The sequence below is a fragment of the Colletotrichum siamense genome (assembly GCF_013390195.1).
Source record: "Colletotrichum siamense strain Cg363 chromosome Unknown KSG_Cg363_contig02, whole genome shotgun sequence".
NCBI lineage: Eukaryota > Fungi > Ascomycota > Sordariomycetes > Glomerellales > Glomerellaceae > Colletotrichum > Colletotrichum siamense.
The window spans coordinates 2,222,169-2,249,571 of NW_023501015.1; the positions used below are offsets into that span (position 1 = coordinate 2,222,169).

At 45.8% G+C, this 27,403-nt stretch overlaps 7 protein-coding genes across 7 annotated transcripts; 4 read left to right on the forward strand and 3 right to left on the reverse strand.

Annotated features, from left to right (window-relative positions):
• Positions 1–12,660: 12,660 nt before the first annotated feature.
• On the forward strand, positions 12,661–13,694 carry CGCS363_v002581 (uncharacterized protein; the record flags this gene model as incomplete). Its single annotated transcript, XM_036634430.1, has 2 exons — positions 12,661–12,759; positions 12,816–13,694. 2 exons carry the CDS (start codon positions 12,661–12,663, stop codon positions 13,692–13,694), a joined length of 978 nt encoding a protein of 325 aa, XP_036500385.1.
• Positions 13,695–14,308: 614 nt separating this feature from the next.
• Positions 14,309–15,810, forward strand: CGCS363_v002582 (Secondary metabolism regulator LAE1; the record flags this gene model as incomplete). The annotated part of the gene is made up of 8 exons (XM_036634431.1): positions 14,309–14,377; positions 14,457–14,503; positions 14,556–14,690; positions 14,741–14,807; positions 14,867–14,907; positions 14,966–15,449; positions 15,526–15,686; positions 15,747–15,810. The coding sequence occupies 8 exons, from the start codon at positions 14,309–14,311 to the stop codon at positions 15,808–15,810; spliced, it is 1,068 nt and encodes a 355-aa protein (XP_036500388.1).
• A 1,297-nt stretch (positions 15,811–17,107) lies between these two features.
• CGCS363_v002583 (Aspartate aminotransferase) lies at positions 17,108–18,779 on the forward strand (the record flags this gene model as incomplete). Its single annotated transcript, XM_036634432.1, has 4 exons — positions 17,108–17,224; positions 17,396–17,405; positions 17,497–17,547; positions 17,680–18,779. 4 exons carry the CDS (start codon positions 17,108–17,110, stop codon positions 18,777–18,779), a joined length of 1,278 nt encoding a protein of 425 aa, XP_036500387.1.
• A 333-nt stretch (positions 18,780–19,112) lies between these two features.
• On the reverse strand, positions 19,113–20,222 carry CGCS363_v002584 (Uncharacterized protein; the record flags this gene model as incomplete). Its single annotated transcript, XM_036634433.1, has 2 exons — positions 19,113–20,027; positions 20,082–20,222. The coding sequence occupies 2 exons, from the start codon at positions 20,220–20,222 to the stop codon at positions 19,113–19,115; spliced, it is 1,056 nt and encodes a 351-aa protein (XP_036500390.1).
• Positions 20,223–20,640: 418 nt separating this feature from the next.
• CGCS363_v002585 (54S ribosomal protein L24) lies at positions 20,641–21,456 on the forward strand (the record flags this gene model as incomplete). Its single annotated transcript, XM_036634434.1, has 1 exon — positions 20,641–21,456. One exon carries the CDS (start codon positions 20,641–20,643, stop codon positions 21,454–21,456), a length of 816 nt encoding a protein of 271 aa, XP_036500389.1.
• A 262-nt stretch (positions 21,457–21,718) lies between these two features.
• On the reverse strand, positions 21,719–24,090 carry trp-3 (Tryptophan synthase; the record flags this gene model as incomplete). The annotated part of the gene is made up of 4 exons (XM_036634435.1): positions 21,719–23,650; positions 23,707–23,777; positions 23,836–23,923; positions 24,043–24,090. 4 exons carry the CDS (start codon positions 24,088–24,090, stop codon positions 21,719–21,721), a joined length of 2,139 nt encoding a protein of 712 aa, XP_036500392.1.
• Positions 24,091–25,219: 1,129 nt separating this feature from the next.
• On the reverse strand, positions 25,220–27,403 carry PRM1 (Plasma membrane fusion protein PRM1; the record flags this gene model as incomplete). The annotated part of the gene is made up of 1 exon (XM_036634436.1): positions 25,220–27,403. One exon carries the CDS (start codon positions 27,401–27,403, stop codon positions 25,220–25,222), a length of 2,184 nt encoding a protein of 727 aa, XP_036500391.1.

Genomic DNA, 27,403 nt, shown 5'->3' on the forward strand with positions numbered 1-27,403 from the left:
AGCTCTTTACTATTAGCTTAATACTTATTCTAATAAGAATATTATTATTACTATTTATACTATTCTTAGTAATTAAAACTTACTTAATAAAGTTAGTATAGCTATCTCTAATAATACTATAAATAATAACTCTTACTTAAAGCTTTCTTCTCTTCTCTTTCACTTATATATATAGAAATTAACGCTAAATAATACTAAATTTAATATTATAGTTATATCTTTAACCTTATTAGTTATATTATTATTTATAATATTAATAATAAAGTATTTAAAGAGAAGTTTAACTTCTTTTTTAGTTTTAATAAAACTTAAGAAAACCTAACTTATTAGAAGTAAAAAAGCTCTATTAGTAAGCTTTAGAATATTATTAAGTATATTAGATTATTACTATAATAATCTAAAAACTTCTTATTTATTAGTAATAAAGCTAATAATAATAATAAGATTTTTACTTTATAAGAGGAGTTATTATAAAAACTAAACTTAATACTAAATAATACTACTTAATAAAACTTAATATATATAATAGTTAAATATACTTTACTTAAATATAATTAGATTAATAGTTATATATTTTATACTTAAAGCTTTAAGTATACTATAGATTATATCTTTAATAAGGATACTTTTACTAATAAAGATTAATAGATCCTTATAGAGTTAAATAATATATTTAAGCTACTCTATAAATAAATTAAGAGATATAAAAGCTAAAATAAAAGTAATAGGTATAATTAACTTTAAGAAATTCTAATAAATATAAAGTACTTATTATAAGCTATACTTATTATTAACATCTAGGTAGTGCTATAGACTTAGGAGAATTCTACCCTCAGTAACTATATTTACTTAACTACTACCTTATACCTGTTTTTCTTCTATATAAGGGGCTTCCTAAAACCCTCCCCTCCTTAGCTTAGATTCTTATAATTAAGGTACTCTTAAGTTAAATAAACTAAGGGTTAGTTTCTTATATATCTAAGCTTAATTTAAATACTTACTTTACTAATTATATAGAGTAATAGATAGTAAGTAGAAAATAGAGCTAATTAGGCTAGAAGTAGCTAGCTTAGAACTAATATTAGTAAATAAGGAGGTATTTAAAGTGATTTATATAGCTATTAATAAGCTTAATAACTAGCTTAATAACTTAATAATTCTATAGTAGATTAATAATAAACTAACTATAGATCTAATATAAATAATAGTAGCTAATAATACGTTAGTATTAGTAATACTGAACTTTATAGTAACTTTATTAGCACTACTATTAGTACTACTACTACTCTTTAAACTAGATATTACTTAGGAAATAAGTAGTATTTAGCACTTAAAGCTTCTTTTTAACTTTCTTAAGTTTAAGGGAAGTTATAATAAGTATATTATATAGGTGTAATAGATATATAATAAAATTAAAATAGATTAAACTTTCTATTTAAGTAACTAAGAGGTATAGTATCTTATTAACTTTTACTTAGAACTTAAAGTATAGCTAGTAGTTATAGCTTTCTATAATTTAAGAAGTAATAATAGCTTATTTAAGCTAGACGCTTTTTTAGTATATTTAGATTACACTTATAGTAACCTAAATATAGAAAGTAAGGCTTTTAGAAAACTATTAGAGCTTAAAATAAAATATAATAAAGTTTTTACTTTATTCTTTTTCTATTTTAAATATATTATTATAGAGGTAAGTAGTATAACTTAGCTAGATAGCGTTTAGATTAATTACTTATATAAGGTATTATTATATAAGCTTTTTAATTATCTAGTTAACTACTTAACCTCCTATAAGTATACTAAGTATATAAACTTTATATAGGATATTATATAGAAATTAGAGGGATTATACTACGTTTATAATATTTTATACTAGCTTAGAACTTTTAAAATAAGGTTATTACTTCTAAAAGTAGATATAGATAGAGATATTAAGATAATAGGTTTAATATACGCTTTATATAAAAGAATAAGTGAAAACCTTAGTAAGGAAATATATTATTATTTTAAGTATAATTAAGTTAGCTATTTATAGAAAAACTACTAAAAGATTAAGAGGTTAAAGGATAGCTTTAAAGTAGTAAAAGCTATTAAGGAAATAATATATTTAGATTTAGAAGAGATTAAAAAAAAAGAAGATACTTCTAACTTAAGAAATAAGTAATTTTAGTATAAAATTAGGTATTAGGGATAATAGAGGAAGAGTAAGCTAGTTAGAAATAGTTCTAGTTAGAATATAGTATAAGTAGGCTTTCTATAATATTAGTAGTTAGAGTTAATAAAGGTACTTTTATTAATACTTTAATAGATTATAGCTATAATATTTATATAATAGTAGACTATTAATATACTTACTACCTCTATTTACTATATATTAACTACTAAGTATAATAATTATAAAGCTTTACTAATAATTTAGCTTAAACTATTATAAAAAGAGTAGCTATATTATATCTTAAAATTAGGGGCTATATATAGCAACTTTTTATTTATATAGTAAGAAGGTTAGATATTAACCTCTTTTTAAGGAAATTATAAATAAAATAAAATAATATTATTTATAATATAAAGAAGAAGTATATATTCTATAGGAAAGTAGGGGTTATAGTTACTTTATAAGGATAAGAAGAGCCTTAAAAGGTGAGGGAAATCTAAGAAGCTTACTAGTTAAATACTACCTTATTTATAGCAATCTATTAGAGAGTTAGTAGGAATAAGCTATTTAAAGTAGTAGTAGGGATATAAGCTATAAGTTTAAAAGATATTAAGAAGGTGCTTAAAGTAAAGAAATTAGAAGATTATTCTAAGAGATTACTATAATATATTTATAAAGAATTTATAGAGCTTTTTAAGGTTATTAAATTATATCTTCTACTTCTAAGTTATTTTAGTATAAATTATAAAATCTACTTTAATTATAATATTTCTAGTTAAGAAGCGTTCTTACTTTAAGGCTTCCTTTATAGTATATTAAGGGAAGAGTTATTAGTATTTAAAAAGATATTTACTAACTTACTTAATAAAAGGTTTATTTAAGTTAATAAGTTACTTATAAGTATACTAATCCTCTTTATCTAAAAACTAAGTAGGGGATTATAGTTCTATTATAATTATAGAGTATTAAATATAATTATAAAATAAGACTATTATTTTCTACTCTTAATTTAAGAGACCTTCTAAAGAGTTAGTATAGTAAAATAGTATACTAAACTAAATATTATAATAGCTTTCTATAAGATTTATATAGTAGAAAAGTATTAAGAGAAAACTACTTTTTATATATAATATAAGCTTTTTAAATAGCTAGTTTACTTATTTAAGCTAAGCAAAGCCTTAGTAATATTCTAATAATATATTAATAATATACTTTAGGAGTTCTTTAATAATTTTATAATAATATATATTAATAATATATTAATCTATAGTAGTAGCTCTTAAGTAAACTATAAATAGAAGGTTTATAAGGTCCTTTAAGCATTTAAAGAAGCTAGCTTTAACTTTAACTTAATAAAGTATAAGTTCTTTATAAAAATAATAAAATATATAAAGTTTATCCTTAAAATAAGAGAAAGTATTACTTATAATATAGAGAAAGTATAAGTAATTATTAAATAGAAAGCGCTTACTTCTATAAAAAAGCTATAAAGTTTTTTTAGGTTTACTAATTATTACTAAATCTTTATATTAGAGTATTTAAAGGTTATTAAGCTTCTTACCCTCTTTATAAAGAAAAGAGTTTTATTTATCTAAAGTAAGGAATAAGAAGATATATTCTAAACACTTAAACGCTACTTTTAGACTATATTAATATTATACTATTTTAACTTATAAGCTTTAATAATTATTAAGATAGACTATTTAAAGTTTATACTAAGAGGAGTATTAACTTAAGAAGATTTATAGGGGTAATAATATCTTATTACTTTCTACTTATAGAAACTAATTCTAGTTTAATATAACTACTTAATCTATAATAAAGAGCTATTAGTAGTAATTATATACTTAAGTGTATAAGATATAGAGTTAAGAAGCTACTTTAGATTTAAGGTCTTAACTAACTATAAAGGTTTTAAATATTTTATATAAAAGTAATATTTAATAGAACGCTAAAGTTATTAAGTAGAATAGCTTTTAAAATATAACTTCTTTTTAGAATACTAACTAAGTTATTTTATAGTTATACTTAATATGCTCTTATATTATAAATAAGACGCCCTAAAGAGTTAAGAAGATAAATAAAAAAAAGGAAGGGTAATATAAATAATCCCTAACTCTACTTTAGGAAAAGTATATAGATTAATACTTATAGAAGCCCCTAAAATATTAGTATTTAAGGACCTAGCTTTTTAGTATACTTAGAATAAAGTATAAATAAGTAATAATTAATATTAAGGAGCTTACTCTATAGTAAAAAGGGGGGATTAAAGTTTCTCTTCTTAGTTAAGCTTAAAACTATAAATTATTAAGTATAATATAGATATTTTTAACTAATTAATATTTAGGGATTAAATTTAGGTATTAAGATTAATAGATAAAAACTACCTATAGAATACTTTCTAAATATAGTTAATCTAAAAGTACTATAACTTAGTAATAATAAGCTATTTTAGTTAAAATAATATACTAGCTATTTTAGCTTAGTAATACTTCTAGCTAAAGTAGTTTATAGCTATTTATTATTTTATAAGGAACTATAATAGCTATAGTTAGGGAATAATATAATAATAAGCAAAATATAGACTTTTTTAGCTATTACTAATAATAGAATAGCTATATTATAACCTTACTATAGATTTTATAATAGATCTCTTATATATAGTGAAAATAAGATCTAAATACTTCTAAGTAATAATTAATAGACTTTTAAAAATAATAATATTAGAAAGGATAATATTAATAGATATAGAAGTATATATAGAATGCTTTATAAACTATTATTATTAGTTTTATAGTATACTAAAGTTAATTATTAGTAATAGAGGTAGTAATTAGATAAGCTAGTTTTAGTGATAATTCTATATATTTATTAAGATTAAATAATATTTAAGTACTACTTTTTACTTATAGATAGATAGAGTAACTAAACGCTTTAACTAAGAGATTTAGATAGTTTTATAGATAATAGTTAACTTTACTTAAGATAACTAAGAAGTTTACTTATTATCTATTTAATTAGTAATTAATAGTTATAATATAGCTATAATAGGAGTAAGTTTATTCTTTTTTACTTATAGGTATTATATTAACTTAGTATTAGTAATTTAGTTTATACTAAAGCTAGTAAACTTATATAAGTTAGCTACTAATAAGTTTATTAGTAAACTAAGGTTAACTATAGAGTTAGCTTAAGCTACTATTATAGTAGCTTAATAAATAATAGAGTAATTAGTAAATACTAAAAAGATACTAATAAAGCGTTATAAAGTAAGTAATAAGGTTTAGTTATTATTAGTAAACTTCTATATAGAATAATTCTATAAGAAGTTAGATTAGTTATACTTAAAATATAAAGTAACTAGAGTAATCTTACTAATTATAGTTAAGTTAAACGTTTTAAGTAAGGTTTATAACTATTTTTATATTAGTTTATTATAATATATTATAAATAACTTACTTTTAGGTTAAAAAGTTAATAATCTCTAATTACTATTTATTTTTAAAGATAAAGAAAATAAATAAGAAGTTAAGTTTATTCTAGTAGTATAGTAGAAATATATAGGTAGAAATAGATATTATAAGTTATTAATTAAGTAGTTAGGATATAGCTAGCTTACTTAAGAATTTTTATAATCCTTATAGGATAACTAAGTAGTAGATAAGTTTAAGGAAAAGTATAGTTTTATAGATAAAAATAATAGTAACCTCTAATATATAGCGTTATAGTTAAATAATAGTAAGTAAGTATAAATAGAATAAAAAGAAGGGTAGTAAAGTAGTTTATAAATAAAAAGATAAAGAGTAGTAAAAAGATTTTATTATAGTATAAAATTATAGAAAGGTATAATAAAGCTAAGATAAGTTTAAAATAAGTAAATAAGTAAGTAAAATAAAAACTTTAGAAATAAACCTTTTACTCCTTTTACTTAGTATAAGTAGTAATAATAATATTAATAAGCTAAAAAGAGTTAGAATACTAAAAATAGGAGTAAAATAGAAGTATAATAGACCTTATAGAGGACTTTAGCTATATCTAAGTAAACTTAAGTAAAATAGTATAACTAAGCTTTATTAAGCTTAACTAAGAGAGATATTAAAATAGAGGTAGTAATAAGAGTACTAAGGATAGGAATAGCTAGAGAACTAATAGAAAGTATAAGGGAAGTATTAATACTAATAATAGCTTTAGTAGTAACTTTAGTAGTATACTTCTCTTTAGCTTTAGTATAGATCTTATAGCTCTAAATAGAGGTAGTATAGAAGAGCTCTATATAAGCCTTAATTTATATAAAGAGCTAGTAAAAAAGTTAATAACTTTATTAGAATAGTAAAATAATAAGGATTTATTAAGGTTTTTTTATTAATATTATAATAAGTAAAATAGTTATAACTAAGAGAAGTAAACTTCTCTTAGTAGTAAACTATACTTTTATTATTCTAATAGATTATTAGCTTTATAATATTAGAATAGTAGAGGATAAGTATTTATATTAATATAAACTAACTTAATAGATTTATTAAAATAGTAGATATATTAAGTAATATTATTTAAAGAAATAGTTAGTTTTAAAATAAGCTTAAAGTATAAGGATAATATATTTTACTTAAAGATATTATAGTAAGCTATAATATTACTAAGCTTCTTAGTTTTAGTTATAATAGATATATACTTTAAATAAAGAACCTTATAAAGAGGTTTTTAGGTATTATCTAAGGGGATACTACTAAAAATAAGCTAATATAAGTAAGAGTTTTAATAAAACGTTAAGAAAATAATAGAAGAATAAGATAGAAATATATAAAAATAAGTATTTTAATAATAAAGTAAGAGGAGAGAAATTAGTTAAAGAAAGTATATAAACTTTAACTTTCTAGAACGTAGAGAGGGTTATTAAGGAGGTTAAACTCCTTAAAAATAGGCTTTTTATAGTTAGAGAAGCTAGTAAACTTAGAATACTTAGAGGGTAAAATATTATTAATAATAATAAAAAGAGACTCTATCTCTATATTAAAGTCTAATAAAGTAAGCTATATTAAGTTAATTATAGTGAAATAATAGGGAAAAAGTAGGTATTTTTATATAAGTAGTATTATTATAGAAGTAGAGAGAGTAGATTAATTAGATCTAAATAAGTTAGTAATTAATAAGAATTAGAGGCTAATTAACTTATATAAATAATAGGCTAAGAGTATACTAGAAATACTACTAGAATAATAAAAAATTAGCTAAAATAATATTATAATTAATTAATTAATTTACTACTATATAGGTTAATAAGAGAAGGAAAAATAGGAAGTAAATTAAGCGTAAAAAATCTTATTATTATATTATTTATTTATAGGGTATAAGGTAGTTAGTAGCTTAGATTAATATAATATTAGCTTTATTTATAGCTTATACTAACTACTTTTAGCTTATATTATAACTATACTTATATAAAAGCTAGAAAAGGGGGTATATATTATAGGCTATACTTATTATTAACGTCTAAGTAATACTATAAACTTAGGAGAATTCTGCCTTTAGCGACTACGTTTACTTAACTACTACTTTATACCTGTTTTTCCTCTATATAAGGGGCTTCTTAGAACCCTCCCCTCCTTAGCTTAGATTCCTATAATTAAGGCACCCCTAAGTTGAATAAACTAAGGGCTAGCCCCTTATAGTACCTCTTAGATTAACTTAAAGATTAATATAAGTTTTATAATACTCTTATTAATAAAGAAATTAACTTTATAATTACTTAATTTACTTAAAGTTAGTTATAATAACTATCTTAACTTATAAAGGTATTATAATACTTTTTAAAAGCTTTAGTAGTAGTTTTATAAGCTTTATTAATTAATAATATTCTAATTTATATTTAATCTAATTATATACCTTTATAATACCTCTAGTGTAGTATTTTTAACTCTTATAGCTACTTATACTTATTAATTATTAATAACTAATAAATACTTAATAAATATTATATTAAGTTTATAAAGTCTCCCCTCTATACTATTATAATAATTTTATATCTTAGTTAAAGCTTATAATAATTTAAAAAACGCTAAAATATATTAGAAACTTATAAATAGCTTTATAATATTTAAAAAAGATTTTAAAAGTATTAAGAATAATAATACGCTAAGAGATCTAACCTTATTAATTATTAACTTTATTTAAAGCTCTAATAAGCTACTTTTTTATTACTTATTATTACTTTAAAAGCTAAGGACTCTAAATATTATTAATAGTTAAATAGTAAAGTTTATAATACTATTATTAATAAAACTAATAAACTAAAGTAATATTTTAGCTTCTTAATTACTAAGTTTATTAATAATCCTATTTAGTAGTAGATTTTATATTAATAAACTTTCTTAATACTTAGTAAATTTACCCTTAATATCTTTACTATCTTAGTAATAATAATAAACTATAAGAAAATATTTAGCTTTATTAAATTAGTTTTAACGTTATAAAAGCTATTAATAAAGCTTTTATAACTTAAAAAAACCTAATACTTCTAAAACTAAATTTAAAGTAGTAATATTACTATTAGTAACTACTATTTTAAGTAGAGGGGTTAATAAAAAGCTATATAACCTTAGATTATTATATAATATAAGTTTAGACCCTCTAAGAATATTATAAAAACTTCACTAACTTCTTATTTAAGTAATTTAAATTAAATTAAATTAAATTAGTTAAAATAATTAAAAGTATCATAAAAAGTCATTTAATTAGCTAATCTCAAGCCTCAGTTTTAACTTAATTAATTAGTATACTGCGCTGTTCCTGGGCAGGGCTATGAGCGTCCAAGGTCTCGGTTAGCTATGTACCAGGCCCGGAAGATTACAGAGCCCAAAGAGGTCTACAAAAAGCGATAGGGACAGCAACTAGCATGCCTCTTCACGGGCCTCGTGGTGACTTCATGGGCGAAGAAGAATGGTTGTGGTCTAAGACACCCGGACAGGATATCCATTTTCTGCACGACGACTATGAAGGCTTCCAACTTACCTAGTTCGGCGTTGGTCGTGTGACTGTTCCACTGCTCAAAATAACTTTCACCTCTGACTTAACCTCTAACTTAACCTCTAACTTAACCTCTAACTTAAACCCTCAGTTTGGGAACGAATCTAGGCGAGTTCATATCGTTTGATACCAGTCGTATTGTTGCCCGTATCTGAATCATGCACATTGCACATTTATATAAGTCCAATCAAACCCCTGTTCTATCAAGTGATCGGGCCGTCAGGCGAGGAACCACGATCGTATCTCCATCACGAGCTGTCCGGAAAAAGTTTGACTTTCAACGCGGAGGTTCCGTTTCTGCGAGATGTCTCCAGAAGTCAAGTTCTTGTTGAGGCAGTCCGATCAAATAAGCTTGGCTGGGTTGATTTGGATACCATGCTGGCCAAGATAAGCCCTATCGACGTTTAAGTTGACAAGAAGCGGAAGGGCTCCAAGCAACCAAGACTCGTGGGGAACACACATCTTGCCTCGCGGAATGCAAGTATCATACCTTCGGCTTCGCGGCTCCCTATATCAAACGTGATGTAAAGTTGTCTTTTCTAGAAATTCAAGAAAGCCACGCCATTCTCTTCTCATCCACTATCTCCAACCGAGGACCCAATGCCAAAGACGCCAGAACCGCCGACTCTCAATTTCTATCGAATCGCCAAAGGTTCCATGGACGTCAGTCGAGCACCTCCCCCGTGCTATCTCACAGATGGCGTTCGCCGTCGAGTCAGCATTCAAACCCCAAGCTTTCCGTTCCTGGAAAATTGCCATATTCGACAGGACGGACACATTCCGACTCGTGCTGCAAAACCTAACTCCTAAAGCTGGTCCCTGTCCGGGGATAAGCGTCTTCAGCCAAACACCGCTTAGAGTTCCTCTTTCTAATAAAAATGAGTGAGTTCTAGACCTATCGAGACGCCAAACACCTAAGCGACGTTTTCTCGATACACGAGGGACGTAGGATATGTGCACGAGGACACCCGTATAGCTGTATTGTGCATTATCAACGGTTCTATTAGAGTTTGGTGAAGGTCGCAATCGGGCTTTCGGATTGCCGAATTCTAATATCTTGTTCAAGAATCTGTACAAACGAATTGCTTAAATACCAGGCTAAAGTCAGCATGTACATTCAACCTTCGAGCCCTGATTCAATCAATTCGACTGACAAGCACCCGATTCGGTATTGAACCACAACTTTGAGGCTCTGACTTTTTCCACCAGCAACGTTAGTTGAAACACTTGGCCGCTTTTCTTGCTTCCCCCGTGATCTGTCTAATATCATTCGCAGATGAAATATTTCACTCTCATCGCAGCCATGATGGCGTCTGCGGTCCTGGCCGCTCCGACGCTGACCGAGTAAGCAGTTCATCTGTAAGCGTACTTTGCGATATCGACTGAATCTGACACCGAAATGCAGAGAACAACTCGAGGTCCGCGACAAGCCTTGCTGTCACAATTTCCCGGGAAAGGGCGGCGGTCACTAGGCTAGGCTCAAGCGCATAAAGGCTTTCTCTAGCAGAGGCTGCGGCTACACGCGCGACCTTGTAAACACCAATTTCATTGCATCTCATAGACAAAATGGATGACCTGGAATATTTTGGGGTAGATTATTGCGTGAATCTGGACGGGATACAAACCAATTTTCTTATTACACTGTGGGCTTCCCCCGCGGGTGAGCATTGAGTCCGACAATCTCAGACAAAGCCATGGTGAAAATTACGCATAGTCTGTTATCATCGAATGACGAGAGATTCATGTAGAGCTGGGTAGTTGTATGCCCACTGAACCCGGCTGTAGTCTGTAGACACCTGTGTGCATGGCAGCTCTGAGCGCATAGTCATTTCAACAATGAATTTGATAGACAAAGCTGGGCGGTGACATATTTATGAGCAAATGTAGAGTACATGTCTCCAGCATGGCGGCCGAAAGGGCACATTCGGCGCCGCAAACGGGGCACATAAAGCGCTCACGACAGCATGGGGACGACGGAAATTACTCGACAGCTTATCGCGCAAGAAAAAAGATGCCGACAGCGTTCCAGATTCACGTCCTGCGACACAGCTGCAGCGTACGCGTAATCATCACACATCGGCGAGAACCCCCCCTTTCGTACCTCGAAAAAGGGGGTCAAATTGTTCAATCAACCAGGAATGCGCTCATATTCAATAATGGAGGGCGTTCCACGTTTTCAGGGAGACAACAGGAATGAGAAAAGCGCCGCAGCCGTGGGGGCAGAAGCAGGGATGGATGTGGCTAGGGGGAAATGTTGTCTTTGATGGTTGGTGGCTTTTGGATGGCTTACATGTTTGGATTAGCCCCATCTTGACTCGATCGCGCACTGCAGCGAATTAAGCTTCCTGGCTGGGGAGATGCGCGTGAAGGCTATGCGACTTGAGATATCGTGGCTTGCTGAAAGTTGTTGGCGAAATTGGCGCGCTGATGTTTAGTCCTCGCCGAGGAGAGGGGTCCGAGAGGAAACGGCCCTTCAGCAATTCATGACGGACAACTATGATGATTGGATAGCGAGCCACGGGCATTCAAAAGAGCATACATAAGCAGGTAGGCTAGACACCACTCGATGCGGTTGTTTGACTTGATCATTGTGAGGACAGCGCTCGAAAAACGTCACCGTACATGCAGTTGTACACGCAGGATTCCTCCCTCGGATCTGAATCAGAGCACTCTAGCCTCTTCGGCTCGAGGGAGACATGAGTTCCCAAGATATCGCACGGCGATAGCCGCACAGGTCTAGACCGGCTGGCGAAGATCGGTGATGAGGTGGCCAAATGAGACATCCGCGCCGAGCGACATCAAAAATAAATGAAACGGTGCATCACGGAATCTCTGAAGAAGATCTCTCATCTTTCACCAGCTCCATCCACCTAGTCAGTAGAGTGCATTCCGGAAGGGTACCCCACTGCTAACTCGGGTCACATTCTCAGCCCCATCGGCATTTCTCTCTGCCTTTCCAACGCGGCCGCTCCTGAATGCCATGAGTGTATCCCTCTAGTCCCCGAGACGTGAAACCTTTAGTTCCCGCCAGAGACAGCTGGCAGTGGAAGATCTTAGACCATGTTCGTCGCTCAAAATCACTGGCTGAGGGAAGAATTAAGCGTATCGAGAAGTGAGCGTGGGACAGAGGCCGGAAGCATTATGTGGCGGCGACGGTCACGAATGGGATCTCTAATTTTCAGCCTCTGCATCAGCCCTCCATCACTAGACAAACGTTATTCAGCAAGAACAGGGACTTCATGTCTCAGGAATTAAGGAGATGATTCGAAAAGAGGCACAATGGCACGCGCCGGCCCACTTGGTCGAGGCAGTTCCAAGGGCGAGCTCGAATGGCATGTGCCGGGAACCAAGACTTATTTAATGTCCTGGGCAGCCCATTCAACCCAACTACACGCGTGCGAAGGTTCTCGCCTCGGTGATCTCTTTGTTCTCCCATACCTCGACTCAATCCTCTCCCGAGATCCCGCCAGTCGGTCGACACCATGGGTCTCGGAAGCAATAGCCGTCCGAACCCTCTCGTGTTCGTGGCCGTCTTCTTCATGTTCCTGTTGATGACGGGAACATGGGATTTGCTCTTCAGTGTTGGTCTTGCCCTCTCTCCTCTCCTCTTACGCTCAGCAGCTGACCCGAACTTCAGCACCACGACGGCACGGCGGCGCCCTCGAGCGGCGATGACCGCCCTCGGGCTGGAACCAAGCTCACCAGCCAGCGCATCTCCGACCTCGACGCAGAACCCCTCTCATACGAAGCCCCCGAAGCCGTGAAGCCGCCGCCGCCGCCTCCTCCCCCGGCACCCAAATACACCGCCCTTCTCGTCGAGACCGACCCGGCCCACGTGCCCAACATCGTGCCCATCATGATGCACTTCGCAACCGTCATCGGCCCGGACTGGCCCATCTCCTTCGTCACCGACTGGGAAAACTACGCCGCCTGGGAGGCGCCCCCGGCCTTCCGCCGCGCCGTCGACGCCAACCAGATCATCGTCAAGTTCCTCCCGCCCAACACCACCTTCCCGACGCACGAGTCCGTCTCCGCCTTCCTCGTCGGCACCTGGCTGTGGGAGCAGCTCCAGCCCTACGCGCGCGTGCTCATGTTCCAGGTCGACAGCATCGTCTGCGCCAACTCCGCGCACCGCCTCGAGGACTTTCTCGAGTGGGACCTCATCGGCGCGCCCATCCGCCCCGGCTTCGGGTTCGGGTACAACGGCGGGCTGTCGCTGCGCAACCCGGGCATGCTGCTCGAGATCGCGCGCGACCTCGAGGCGAGGGTGGCCAAGGACCCGGCCGCGGCGGGCGAGGTGAACTACGAGGACCAGTGGTTCTACCACAAGGTCAAGGAGAGGGGCGGCAAGTTGCCGGAGGCGGAGGTCGCGGGCAAGTTCTCGGTCGAGACGCAATATTTCGAGAAGCCGCTGGGGTATCACCAGGTGCAGAAGTTTCAGCAGGACCACCAGGAGGACATCGACATGTACTGCCCGGAGGTGGCGATGATTCTCAAGGGCTCACATTATAGGTGATGTAGGGAGGGTGTGGCAGGTTTGAATATCAATTCGTGATTCCCTCTTTTTCATCGTCGCGTGAGATTCGTGGCGGGCGGTCTGTCCTAGGCCTGAGAGTGTCGTGTTGGTGAGGAAGTGGTGGTGTGGAAGTACATCTTGCCATTCCATCTCAATCGCCCCCTATTGTAGCAGTCAGCCTCTTTTGACACGCGCGATGCTCTGCTCTGCTATCCTTTGACGTGGTCGACGTGGTTGCGCAAAGCAATCAGGCTACGCAGCGGACCACCGTGCCGGAACAGCCAAACCACCCAATCAACCCAACATCTCGCCAACGTTGTCTCGGAATCCACGCAGCAAGCGTTGCAATCAACACCCAATAAGGCTTCATTCCCCGCTGGCCTTCCCGAAGCGGCTCAAATGCTCCAGCCGAGTGCATGGCCAGGGTTGTGTAATTCGTCCGGGGAATCGGCCTTCCTCTTGGCGAGACTGGACCCCCCCGGTCCGTAGGATGCAGAACGCCAGAATGCGAACCAACAACAAAAAGAGGGGTTTTTGTGCCGTCGCGCGAGAATCTTCATGCTTTCTTCTTTCGCAGTCGAATACCGGAACTCTCAAATCGAAACTGTGACAAGATGATGGCCTCTACGAATCAACCTGCTGCGGCTACCGACCCGCCTGCAGCTGAGGGCACGATCGCGGCGGTGAGTGTGAAGACAAGATGAGGCGGATGATGATGTGGTGGTAAGAGGGTAAGGCTGGGCTGACCGCAAGTCGGCGTAGGACCCCGCGATTGAGACTGAGGATGAGACCAGAGGGGACGCGGAAAGGTACGACTCTGGAAAGATCACAAGAACGTTCTTGTATGCTCATCTAATGCAGTGTCGTCACATCATCTACGGCGTCGCTCTCTGAGAGCATCACCGAATACCGCCGCCTTCACGGCCGCACGTACACCCAAAAGACTGATTACTACGGCCCCAACGACGAGAAGCACGGCGAAGCGCTCGAAATCAAGTGAGTTGCCTAGCTCTCCATGCTGATGCTTCGAGTGCTGACCTGGGCAGCCACTACTGGATGACGCTGTTCCTCGACGACAAGCTCTTTCTTGCGCCGATTGGCGACAAGCCGCAGGTGAGCTAAGGATGTGTATCACCCTTGAAGAAGAGCGTACTGATGAAGTCGAATGCCAGAGGGTTCTCGATCTCGGCACTGGTACCGGCATCTGGGCCATGTGAGTCTCCAACACCTTCAAGTATCACGGTGAAACTCGAGAGCTAAAGCGCAACCAGCGACTTCGCCGACGAGTTCCCCTCCGCAGAGGTAATCGGCGTCGACGTCTCCCCGACGCAGCCCACATGGGTCCCGCCCAACTGCAAGTTCCAGATCGACGACATCGAACAGCTGCCGTGGACCTGGCCGGCAGAGCACTTCGACTTCATCCACATCCGCAACCTCGAGGGCTGCGTCGCGGACTGGCCGGCGCTCTACGCGGAGGCCCTGGCGAACCTGAAGCCGGGCGTCGGGTACATTGAGATCAAGGAGTTCGACATCGACGTCAAGTCGCAGGTGATCACGGAGCTCGACGAAGACCACGTCTTCAAGCGCTGGGCGCGGCTGTTCTTCGAGGCGTTCGACCGCCTCGGCAAGACGGCGAAGCAGCACCGCGACCACGGCATCAAGAAGAACCTCGAGGCCGCGGGGTTTGTGGACGTCGTGGAGAAGAAGTGGCCTGTCCCGATTGGGCCGTGGCCGAAGGATCCCATTCTGAAGGAGGTGAGTCTGAATTCCCGTGCATGAGCTTTAGACTCTCGCTCTGATTGATCGGAGTGAGTGGCGCTAAAGGAAACAGGTTGGCACATGTCTGTTGGAGTTTCTGGATGAAGGTCTCGAGGGGTTCGGGACCTTTCTCGCCAAGGAGATCATGGGGTGGGAGTACGCCGAGATTGTGGTGTTCATGGCCGAGATGCGGAAGGCTCTCAAGGACTCCCAGCTGCAGCCTAGGATCGACATGTAAGTGATTCCCTCATGACGAGCACACAATTGCCCATGCTAATGTATATTCCTTTCCAGACATCTCGTCTACGCGCGGAAGCCGGAGAAAGCCAAGGAGGAGACGCCGGCTGCTGCGGCTTAAGCAGCGTTTCGTCTTGTGCCCAGGGTCGAGGGTACTGCGACGGATCAGAACTTGCGTGAAGTTTATCGGTGACCACGTTGAAGCTTTCTCTTCCAGCACTGAGTGAATATAATCCTGCAATTATCAGGCGGAAACTTGAATCAATATACCATGAACTGGAATCAGTAAATGCCTAAAGTGAGTGAAAGCCGCTGTATGAGATACACCATGGCAATAGCGAAACCGAGGCGTTCGGGGTTCATGCCGCGCACACGGAGGGAAGCCGGTGCATTCGCGGGTGCTGGGTCGGCGGACCGGATGGCAAAGTCCGAAAAAGCAAGGTTGCAAACTCCGAGCACGCAAAACTCCCATTGAAGCGAGCGAATGAGAAGTGGCTCATTTGAGAAGCAGCGCCAGGGGGAGGGCTCACAATCCCGATCCTGGGGGGGCATGACGAAGCGCAACCTCGAGACGAGAGCCTCAGCTGAGAACGGTCAAAAGATCCGAAGCCGGACCATGTGTCCAGACGGGAGAGACTGAGAGAAATGGAAGGGTGCCGGATGCGCTCCAGTCAGAAAACAGCGGCTCAGAGTGGTCGGAATTGGCTCCCCGTGGGCCCCCAGGTGGGATTGCGCACAGACCATGGGGACAGTAAAGGCGGAAGGCGGCGATACAGAAACTCCGCTTCCCCGCGATTGCACGATTTCAGTGGGGGCACCGCATGACTCGATCCACAGTCGCCTGCTTCAGTGGTGCATCTGAGAGAACACTGAAGCTTCAGCGATGATTCTCCAGCAAAAAAGGTGGGGTCACAAGGGCCGGAGTCGCACCGGACCGGCCCCCTCCTCCTCCAGTGGAGGTCATGGATGATGGAAGTTCCCCCTCCAACAGCTGAACCGTAGCTCTCTAGCAGTGGTGCTTGCAGTTGCTGCTCCTCCTCAGGTAGAAAAGTAGGTGGGCTGTGGCCCGACCGACTAGGAAGCACCACGCACCACCCACGGGTTCAGGCGCAGAGTCACAAGTCAGACCATTCCAACCTATCCACCCACGCCATACCCGTTCCTTGCTTCCATTGTGTCCAGTTCTTTCAGAGTGACTCCCACCCCCCAGTACCCAAGTACCTTAGTGTGACAGTGTGTCCCGTCTGCAGCTGCTTTTTCGGCACTTCGCTGTCTCGGAGTCTTTTTTTTGTTCGTCACCCTCCTCCGAGCAAAACCTCGACCTCTTCCCGAACTCCTCCTACTCCTCTCCATCTTCAACCCTCTTCCCTTTTTCTCTCTATTCATCTCCCGAAGAAGAGAAGAACCCCAGATTCAAGATGCTGTCCACCGCCAGAATCGCCACCAGGCAAGCCGCCGTCCGCCGTGCGGCCGCCCTGCCCGTCATGGCCGCCCGTGCCGGCTCTACCTGGGCCAACGTCCCCCAAGGTCCTCCTGTATGTCTTATACGCCCCGACTCCAAAATGCCCCAATTGAGTGCGCCACGATTGCTAACGAATTCCTGCAGGATGTAAGTTGAACATCGACATGTTGCGAAAAAGCTGCCTCTCCCGTGGGGAAAAAACGACCTCGTTTGCTGACCGGCCGATTTTTGCTGCGACGAACAGGCCATTCTCGGTATGACGCACACCCTTCGCGCGGCTTCACTTTTTTATTTTGTCCCGCAAGCAGCCACGAACCCAATTGAAGCTAACACGCTACCAAACAGGTATCACTGAAGCCTTCAAGGCCGACACCTTCGAGCAGAAGATCAACCTCGGTACGGATGCCTCCCCACCATGACGCACACCTCAGCCTGCGAGCTCTGGACAAGCTGTCACGAGCTTCACCTCCACACGCAACCCCCACGATGCTCAACCACTCCAACAACTACTCACTAACATCCCCCCAGGTGTCGGTGCCTACCGCGATGACCAGGGCAAGCCTTACGTCCTGCCCTCCGTCCGCGCCGCCGAGGAGAAGGTCGTCGCCGCCAAGCTGAACAAGGAGTACGCCGGCATCACCGGCGTGCCCGAGTTCACAAAGGCCGCCGCCGTCCTCGCCTACGGCCCCGACTCCTCCGCCCTCGACCGCCTCGCCATCACCCAGTCCATCTCCGGCACCGGCGCCCTGCGCATCGGCGGCGCCTTCCTCGCCCGCCACTTCCCCGGCGCCAAGAACATCTACATCCCCACCCCCTCCTGGGCCAACCACGGCGCCGTCTTCACCGACTCGGGCCTCGCCGTCCACAAGTACCGCTACTACGACCAGAAGACCATCGGCCTCGACTTCGCCGGCATGCTCGCCGACATCAAGGCCGCCCCCAAGAACTCCATCTTCCTCTTCCACGCCTGCGCCCACAACCCCACCGGCGTCGACCCCACCCCCGAGCAGTGGCGCGAGATCTCCGACGCCGTCAAGGCCGCGGGTCACTACTCCTTCTTCGACATGGCCTACCAGGGCTTCGCCTCGGGCAACACCGACACCGACGCCTTCGCCGTCCGCCACTTCGTCAAGGAGGGCCACAACATCGCCCTCGCCCAGTCCTTCGCCAAGAACATGGGCCTCTACGGCGAGCGCGTCGGCGCCTTCTCCATCGTCGCCCAGGACCCCGAGGAGCGCAAGCGCCTCGACTCCCAGGTCAAGATCCTCGTCCGCCCCCTCTACTCCAACCCCCCCGTCCACGGCGCCCGCATCGCCTCCACCATCCTCAACGACGCCGCCCTCAACAAGCAGTGGCTCGGCGAGGTCAAGGGCATGGCCGACCGCATCATCACCATGCGCGCCCTCCTCAAGGACAACCTCGAGAAGCTCGGCTCCGCCCACGACTGGTCCCACATCACCTCCCAGATCGGCATGTTCGCCTACACCGGCCTGGCCCCGCAGCAGATGGACGCCCTCGCCAAGGACCACTCCGTCTACGCCACCAAGGACGGCCGCATTTCCGTCGCCGGCATCACCAGCGGCAACGTCGGCCGTCTGGCCGAGGCCATCTACAAGGTCAAGGGCTAAGCGCTCAGCGACCTTTTGTAGCTTGTGAAATTTCCACCAAAAAAGAGATATCATGGGGGTTCTGTGTTGACATGGGGTGCTTCGGTTTCCAAAAGAACAGGGTGTGTTTCACTGTAACGAACACGAAAAGGGGAGAGGCCTTCTCTTTAAGCAAAGCCAGGACTGAACCGGGCCGGCGGATATAGAACGTTGGCGCACCATAGGTAGACCACACACGCATTCCCAGCTGTGTAACAATATAGCGACGTCTTTTATAATCTGTCTCCCTAGACCGTGACCTCTGCGTCTTCTGTAATCTCTTCGATTTTTCCGTAACTCCCCCGTTGATGTCCCTCACGCCTTCCCCAACCTCTCCAAATCCCTCAACGCCTCGTCCCTCTCCCTCTCCAACTCGCGATACTTCCTCGCAATCTCCCTCAACGTCCTCTCCTTCCCCCCGTCCCCCCTCCCCTCCTCACCAACCCCGTACCCCTCCAGCTCCGCCTTCAAATTCGCCACCGTGCCCTCCAAGCGTATCCTCGCATCCCTCAAATGCGCCTCATAGTTCCCCAGCGCAACCACCATCTCCGGCGAATAAACCTCCCTCACGACCCCCTCCCTCGCCACCTCCGCCTCCGCCCTTGCCCGCTGCGCCTCCAGCCCCGTCTCCGCGGCGCGCATCTCCAGGCTGCGCGCGACCAGCCCGTGCTTCGCCTCCAGCGCGCGCACAAGCAGCGTCAGCGCGCCGGCGTGCGTGTCCAACAGCTCCGTCAGCGCAGCCGCCGCGCGCAACCGCTCCGAAGCCAGGGCGTGCCGCGCGGCTGCGACGTCGGTCTCGAGTTTGGCGTAGGTTGCGTTGAGGCCCGGCACCGTGCGGTGCAGGAAGGAGGGGTTTGTTGACGGGTTGGCGATGCGCGCGAGGGAGACGGCGGAGGTGTGCAGCGTGGAGGAGACGAGCTCGCCGAGTTGGGGCAGGAGGGATTGCAGCTGGGAGAAGGGCGGGTTGGAGAGCAGGATGGCGGCGGAGGCGGGGTCGAGGGGGGTCGGGGAGGTGAGGAGGGGTGGGAGGAGGAGGAGGAGGTCGAGGAGGGGCTCTGGGAGCTGTTGTTGTTGCTGCTGTGAGGGCGGTGGTGGTTGTTGTTGGGATGTGGATGTGGATGTGGGACGCAGCGAGCGGTGGGCGGGTTTCGGGTCCGGGGGCGCGGTGGTCGAGATGGCGGATGTGAGGAGGTGGTCTTTGGCGGTTGTGTAGGTGTGGTCTGCTAGTTCCTGGGGTGATGTCAGCTGGATTTCGGCGATGGTTCAAACTGAGGGTATTCGTACATTTTGGATTGCGGACTGTTCCTTGGTATACGGCTTCTTTGACGATCCGTCTGGGTTGAGGATGGCCGTCGTGAGGGTGTGATGCAGCGCCGCGAACTCGGGGTTATTTTGGAGGACCGACTCCTCCACCGGGGGCAGCATTATGACTTTCCAACTTGTTCTTGACCGAAATAAAAATGATTGATCTGTGGTTGTCGGAATGTCACTGCAACTTAGGGAGTCTCTGCTCGCTACGTCAGGCTGGCGTGGGGTTGAAGGTAGTACGGACTGGCTCCCGGCCCAACGACAAGGTCGCGAAACCCACACGCAATCAGCTGATTCCACTTTAACCCAGCTCCTCGTCGCCGCCCCCACTAAGCCACCTCTCCAACCAATCATACCCCTCAATTGCAACCAGCGGGCGGAACATCAGCCCGCCCGAACGGAAAGCTGCAACTCCAAAAATTCCATTCCTCGAACATCACGAAGCACTACCCGCCAACCGACGTCGATTACCCCCCTCCCGCCTGCCCTCGAGGCACTCCTCCACCGCAACCGAACCTCACAACCCTCGCCCACGATGCGCGGCCTCTCCCTCCTCCGCCCAGGGACCCTCCCCACACCCATCACCGCCCTCACACCACCAACCCTCCGCCAATTCTCCTCCACACCAACCCTCCTCACAAAAACGATCCCCATCAAGAACCTCCCCTCCGACGCCCTCCCGCCGTACCCCTTCGGCCCCCGCCTCATCTACAAACAATCAAACTCCGGCCTCTACGGCTCCGCCCGCATCCGCGTCGGCAACAACGTCGCCCCCAAACACAAGCAAATCACCCCGCGCACCTGGCGCCCCAACGTCCACCGCCGCCGCCTCTGGTCTGACGCCCTCGGCGCCTGGGTCCGCACCCGCCTCACCATCCGCGTCCTGCGCACCATCCGCAAGGAGGGCGGCCTCGACGCCTACGTCACCAAGACGAAAACCGCCCGCGTCAAAGAGCTCGGCCCCAGCGGCTGGAAGCTGCGCTGGATGGTCATCAACTCCGCCGCCTGGCGCGAGTCCGTCGGCGGGCCCGAGAGGGAGCGTCTGGGCGTCTCGGAGGAGACCCTGACCACCAGCAACGGCACCCCTGTGCCGGACCTCTCCGCGCTCATCCCCATCCGCAGCTGGGCCGCCATCCGCGCCGACAGGGCGGGCGAGGACCCGAACAAGCTGTACCACGACCGCGTGGAGCACATCCGCGTCTCGCTGGAGATGCAGGAGGCGCTGAGGAGGGCCGAGGCCGGCGGGTTCGCGCTCGGCGAGGAGGCGCAGGAGGAGAAGGCGCTTGACGAGGCGTACGAGGAGGTGCACATCGAGGGGCAGAACGCCGGGCCGTCTGATAGGACGATATGATTCGGTATGCGTGCGGAAGAAGCAAGTTGTCACGAAGAGAGGAAGAAATAAAAAGAACTCATTGTATCATATGTACCAAACACCTTCTCATGAAAACTGCGGAGGAAACTCCCCCTTATGTCTTTTTGTGGTCTACAATGCTATATTCCCAGAATTGCCCATGAAAACCCATCCCCGTAAAATGGATATCCCCTCGTTACGCCTGCAAATGTTTTTGTGTCCATTCGTCGTGAAAAAGCCCCCTCGTTTTAACACACCTCATCTAAAAGCGCAAGTCCCAGCCAATCTTGGGTCCCAGCTTCGGCAGCTCGTCCGCCACGCTCTGCACGTCCTTGTCGCCGCGGCCGCTCAGGCAGATGACGATATCCTCGCCCTTCTTCATCGTCTTGGCCAGCTCGATGGCGCCGTAGATGCCGTGCGCCGACTCCAGCGCCGGGATGATGCCCTCCAGCTGCGACATGAGGCGGAACCCGATGAACGCCTCCGCGTCCGTCGCCGCCACGTACTTTGCGCGCTCGCTGTCCTTCCACGAGCTCAGCTCGGGGCCGACGCCCGGGTAGTCCAGGCCCGCGGACACGGAGTGCGTCTCGGCGACCTGCCCGTGCTTGTCCTGCAGGATGTACGTCTTGACGCCGTGCAGCACGCCCTTGCTGCCGCCCGAGAGCGTGGCGCTGTGCCGCGCCGTGTCGATGCCGTCGCCGCCGGCCTCCACGCCGAGCAGCTTGACCGACGGGTCGTTGGCGAAGGGGTAGAACATGCCGACGGCGTTGGAGCCGCCGCCGACGCAGGCGACGACCGCGTCCGGCAGCTTGCCGCGCTTCTCGAGCATCTGCGCCTTGGTCTCGGTGCCGATGACGGACTGGAACGTGCGCACGATGGTCGGGAACGGGTGCGGCCCGATGGCGGAGCCGATGATGTAGTGCGTCGTGTCGAGCTCGACGACCCACGCGCGCATGGCCTCGTTGACGGCGTCGCGGAGCGTCTTGCTGCCGGCCTCGACGGCGACGACCTTGGCGCCCAGGAGCTTCATGCGGAACACGTTGAGCGCCTGGCGGCGGACGTCCTCGGCGCCCATGTACACCGTGCACTCCATGCCGAACTTGGCGCAGACCGTGGCGGTCGCGACGCCGTGCTGGCCGGCACCCGTCTCGGCGATGATCTTGGTCTTGCCGAGGCGCTTCGCCAGCAGCAGCTGGCCGAGGGCGTTGTTGATCTTGTGCGAGCCGGTGTGGTTGAGGTCCTCGCGCTTCAGCCAGATGTTGGCGCCGCCGGCGTGCTCCGTCAGGCGCTCGGCCAGGTGCAGGTGGCCGGGGCGGCCCATGTACTCGTAGTACGAGCGGTACTCCTCCCAGAAGGACGGGTCGTCCTTGATCTTGTTGAAGCCCTCCTCGAGCTGCGACAGGCAGTCCATGAGACTCTCGGGGACGTACTGGCCGCCGAACTCGCCGAAGCGCTCGGGGATCTTGCCGTGCATGGCGGCAAGCTGCGCGACCAGCTCGCTGTCCTGGTCGGCGGTGATGTGGTCGACGGTCGGGTTCTGGGGCTCCTTGGCGGCGGCCATGGCCTCCACCATGCCGACCTCGCGGGTGGTCTCGGCGCCCTCGGGGCTGTTGCGGCCGCAGAGGTACGCGCAGTACTTCTCAACGTCGTTGAAGAGCTCGCCGGGGGCGGCCTTCTGCAGGGTGGTGATGATCTGGGAGCCGACGACGACGCCGTCGGCGAGCTGGGCGACGCTGAGGAAGTGCTCGCGGGTGCTTACACCGAAACCAACGGCGGCGGGCTTGTCGCCGCTGTACTTCTTGACGCGGTCGATAAGGTCCGGTAGGTTGGCGTTCAGGGAGCCGAGAGCGCCGGTGACGCCCTGGCGGGAGACGACATAGATGAAGGAGTCGGCGAGCTTGCAGAGAATCTTCATGCGGGCGTCCGATGTGGCGGGGGCGATCAGGGGCACGTAGGACAGGCCGCCCTTGGTGCAGAGCTTGCGGAAGGAGATGGCCTCCTCGGGGGGCAGGTCGACGACGATGAAGCCGTTGACGCCGGCGCTCTTGCAGTCGTTCAGGAGGCGCTCCTCGCCGTAGCTGAGGAGGGGGTTGTAGTATCCCATCAACATCACGGGCGCCTTCAAGCCCTGACTCCTTGCGTCCTTGACCATCTGGAGGGTGGACTCGATCGTGACGCCATGTTGCAGCGCAACCTGGGCATGTTAGTCCTCGCAACGCCCTCAAAAGCCGCTTGGCGGGTGCTACTCACAGTGTTCGATGTCTGGATCGTGGGGCCGTCGGCAATTGGGTCGGTGAAGGGAGCGCCGAGTTCGATCACGTCTTGCGCGGTGTCAGTAACTGTCCTCTTCGAGGGCCCAGCACAAGGGGCAAAACTTACCAGCGCCACCCTTCTCCATGGCCAGCAGGACGCCGGGCGTGTCCTGCGGCGTGGGGTAACCAGCAGTAACATAGGTAACAAGCGCAGACTGTTCAAATCGTCAGTTCAGTATTCTTGTGCTCCATCTCGGCGGTGACGGTGTCGCCCGCGGGGTCCCCTCGATCGCGATCGCGGGGCACGAGACCGGGGGAAGCAGCAGAGACTCACCCTGCCCTGGGCCTTGCAGCGCTGGAATGTTTGCCTAAGACCTTCCATGTTGAATATGAACCTGCCAATGGGGTATACGGAAGAAATTGACTCGGTGCTGTCGCTTTGTGGAGGGTCAATTGGAGGAAGTTCGAAAGGCGGTGGTAGTTTTATGAATGATTCCGACAAACGTGGGGAGAGGGGGATCGGGGAGTCACTGGTCGGAGGCAGGCGGGACGGTGCCAGCCAGAGTCGATGGAACACGGACGGGAGCTCCGACTTGAGCGCAGGGCTGCTTGGGGTGCCCCAACCCGCTGGAAAGTCGGACGCTGCCCGCCGTAGTGACGATACTGCGGTAGATACAGCGTCCTCAGAGCCCCCAGGGACCAGCTGCACCCCACACCCGCCACCGCACCGATGCCGGCAAGCGGCCTGTTTGTCCAAATCCTGGCCTCCTGAGTGGCTCAATTGGCCTGCAGGCCCCTGCCCCGCCATCCAGCGGCGGAGCCCACCACAGCGCAATTCGCCTCGGCGGCGGGGCGGAGATGCCCAAAAGAGGTTCAAAGACATCACTTTGCCATCTGGCCCATCTGGCCCGTCGCCGCTCCGGCAGGCAATGGCTACGGACTCCAAATCATGTCCCACACATCCAATATTGTGGGACACCTCGGTACGTCTATCCCGAACGGCTCCGTCTCCGTCGTGGTTAGTGAGTGTTATTGCTCCAACTCCGCCGGCGAACTCACGTCTGTTTCATCACGACACAGCGGCCATCAGGACACCTGAGATTTTTTGGTTGCAGCTAGCAGTATATTCAATCTTCAACTACCTAGTGGTATATACCGAATAGACATTCTGGTAGCTAGCAAAGCTGCCACGAACCAAATCATTCCGGCGGAATCAAAACGCAAAATATGAGAACCGTTGTAGAATCGAAAACAAACGGTGCGGCAACTGAGCCGTTGGTATCTTTGAGTCGACCTTCCCTCCCTGTCCCCACCATGGGGTAAATTCCACCATGATCCAACGCCTTTTATCTCATGCTCTTCGTATTATTCAGACCTGTCGTAAAATGAGGGGTATCTCTCGGCTAAGGTCCAGCCAGGCCGGAGGTATAAGGTCTCCAACCTCTTTGTCTTTTTTTTTTCTTGTTGTATTTTCTGCATGTTCGATATTCTTTGTCGACATAGATACCGTCTTAAAACTTTGTAGATGACGCAGTGTCAAAGTGGCCGTATGAGCTGGACCTCTCGTGGCCTTCCATGGGCTGCGCGCGCCCCATGCTGGTCTTCTTGATCGTCTTTTCGTCTCGGATGTCTCTCGAGTAGTGCTCGTCATCGACCGCAGAATGATCGCTGCCAAACTGCGGGAACCGCGAGTCGTTGCCGTGGGATCTCGGCGGGCTTCTCGGGCTCATGGCCGGACGGTCATCTCCAGTATACCTCAATCCACCCTCAGCACGGCCCTTGTCTGGCACTACCATGCCCACCAGCGCGCGAATGACACCGATGAGAACGATGATGACGTAGATGAGGAGGATACCGGTAGAGATGAGGGCTTCCTGGATGATGCCGCGCTCCAGCCAGTCGGTGACGTGGGTGACGGCGCCGGTGACTTCGTCGGTGGTCACGGATGATGGCGAAGCAAGGAACGTGTTGAGGTCTGAGTCGCCCGAGATTGACTCTTGAGCGCCGAGGCTGAACGTGTCGTTGTCGAACGTGGGGAACGAGATCTGCGAGTGGTCGTGAACCCACGTCAGACCCTTCTGGACAGCCTCGACCTTCAGGCCGATCGTGCAGCGGACGACGTCCTTGATGGGGTTGATCAGGATGGTGCCGTTGAAGACAGTCTCAAGGCCGAGCGTCATGGTGCTTGTGAAGGTGTTCAGGGTGTCGTTGACCGCTGACGTCGCGTTTGTGACGTATCCAAGCATGTCGTTGTTGATCTCGTTCTGGGTGTTGAGGATGACGCCGTTGGCATCGTCGGCCCACTCCTTTGAAACGCCCTCGAGTGTGTTGACGACCTCGCCGGCAAAGTTGCCGACCTGATTGGCCAGGGCCGGTACCTCCTTCTGGACGGCCTTGAGGATGATGTATTGGCACAGGCAGGAGAAAAAGCCAGCGATGGCAAGAGCCAGGACGAAGAGGGCCGGAAGAGACGTGGCGTAGGCGATGGCCCAGCGAACCATGATCTGGCGCTTGCCCTTGAAGTGGGAAGCAATCTTGACGCCATAAGTCGCAGTCATGGGGCGGGAAGCAATGTAAACGACATCCATTGAGTCGTACTGGCCGTTGGCAATGATCTTGGCCGTCTTGCGCTCGCGTCTCCAGCGCATAATCTCGAGCCAAGCCATAGGAGCAATGACCAACACGGCCAGGATGGAGAGGACGACGATGAAAGCGATGCGAGCCTTGGTGATCTTGTCCCTCAGGTTGCGGAAGAAATCAGAAATGTTGTTGTTGTTCGAGCAAAACGTGAGTGCCTGCTTCTGCGCGACAGGAAAGACAGAGCGGTCGAACTTGTAGCCAGCGTAGGCGTCATTGACGGTCTGCTTCAGCAAGTTGAAAGGGAAAGAAATGGCCTCGGCAGTCATGTTCTGGACCTCTTCAAAGGTGGGAAGGTCGTCGTTGAGCTTGTTGAGATCGCTGACGAAGCCGCTGGTGTCAATCTTGATATCGCGCAGATCGTTGACCGGGCCGGTGAAGTCGACCTTGGGGAAGTCTGGGAGAACCTTGCCGAGGACGGAGTCTTCGATGGCACTGGCCGCCTTGTTGATACCGTCTTGCAAGCTCTTAGCCTTGTCGTCGATGGTGTCGGTAATGGAGCCAATAGCCTTGTTCATGGCATCGGTGACCTTCTTGGTAACATCGGAAGCCACGTCGAGACCACCGTGAACGAAGGCCGTGATGAGGCAGGTGTACATGGAGGTCATCATGTTGATGACGAAGATGATGAGGTTCTGGACACCGGTGATGACCAGACCCAGCACCGCGACCATGCCGTCGAGGGTCTTTTCGATGCCCTTGGCGGACAGTTCGTTGACACCGACGGAAAGGTAGTGGGGCATGGAAGCCATGGCGCTGCCGATATCCTCCACCTTCGTACAGGCAGACAGTGCCTTTGCGTTGGCCTCGTCGACATTGTCGTTCAAGCTGGCGATGAGGATGATGATTCTGAGCAGGACGAGCAAGAGGAGGATCGTCCAGCGGTTGATCCAGATTTGCGAAAGTCTGGCACTGAGGCCGAGATAGGGCGTGATGTAGGGTGAGGTGTCGGCTCGAGCTTGTTGGGTCTTTCTAAGCTCCGACATCTCGAGCGAGTCCGACCTCAGGGAGTCGGGGACGGCCGGGTAGGCCTCTTGTTGTTTCCGCGAGGTAAACAT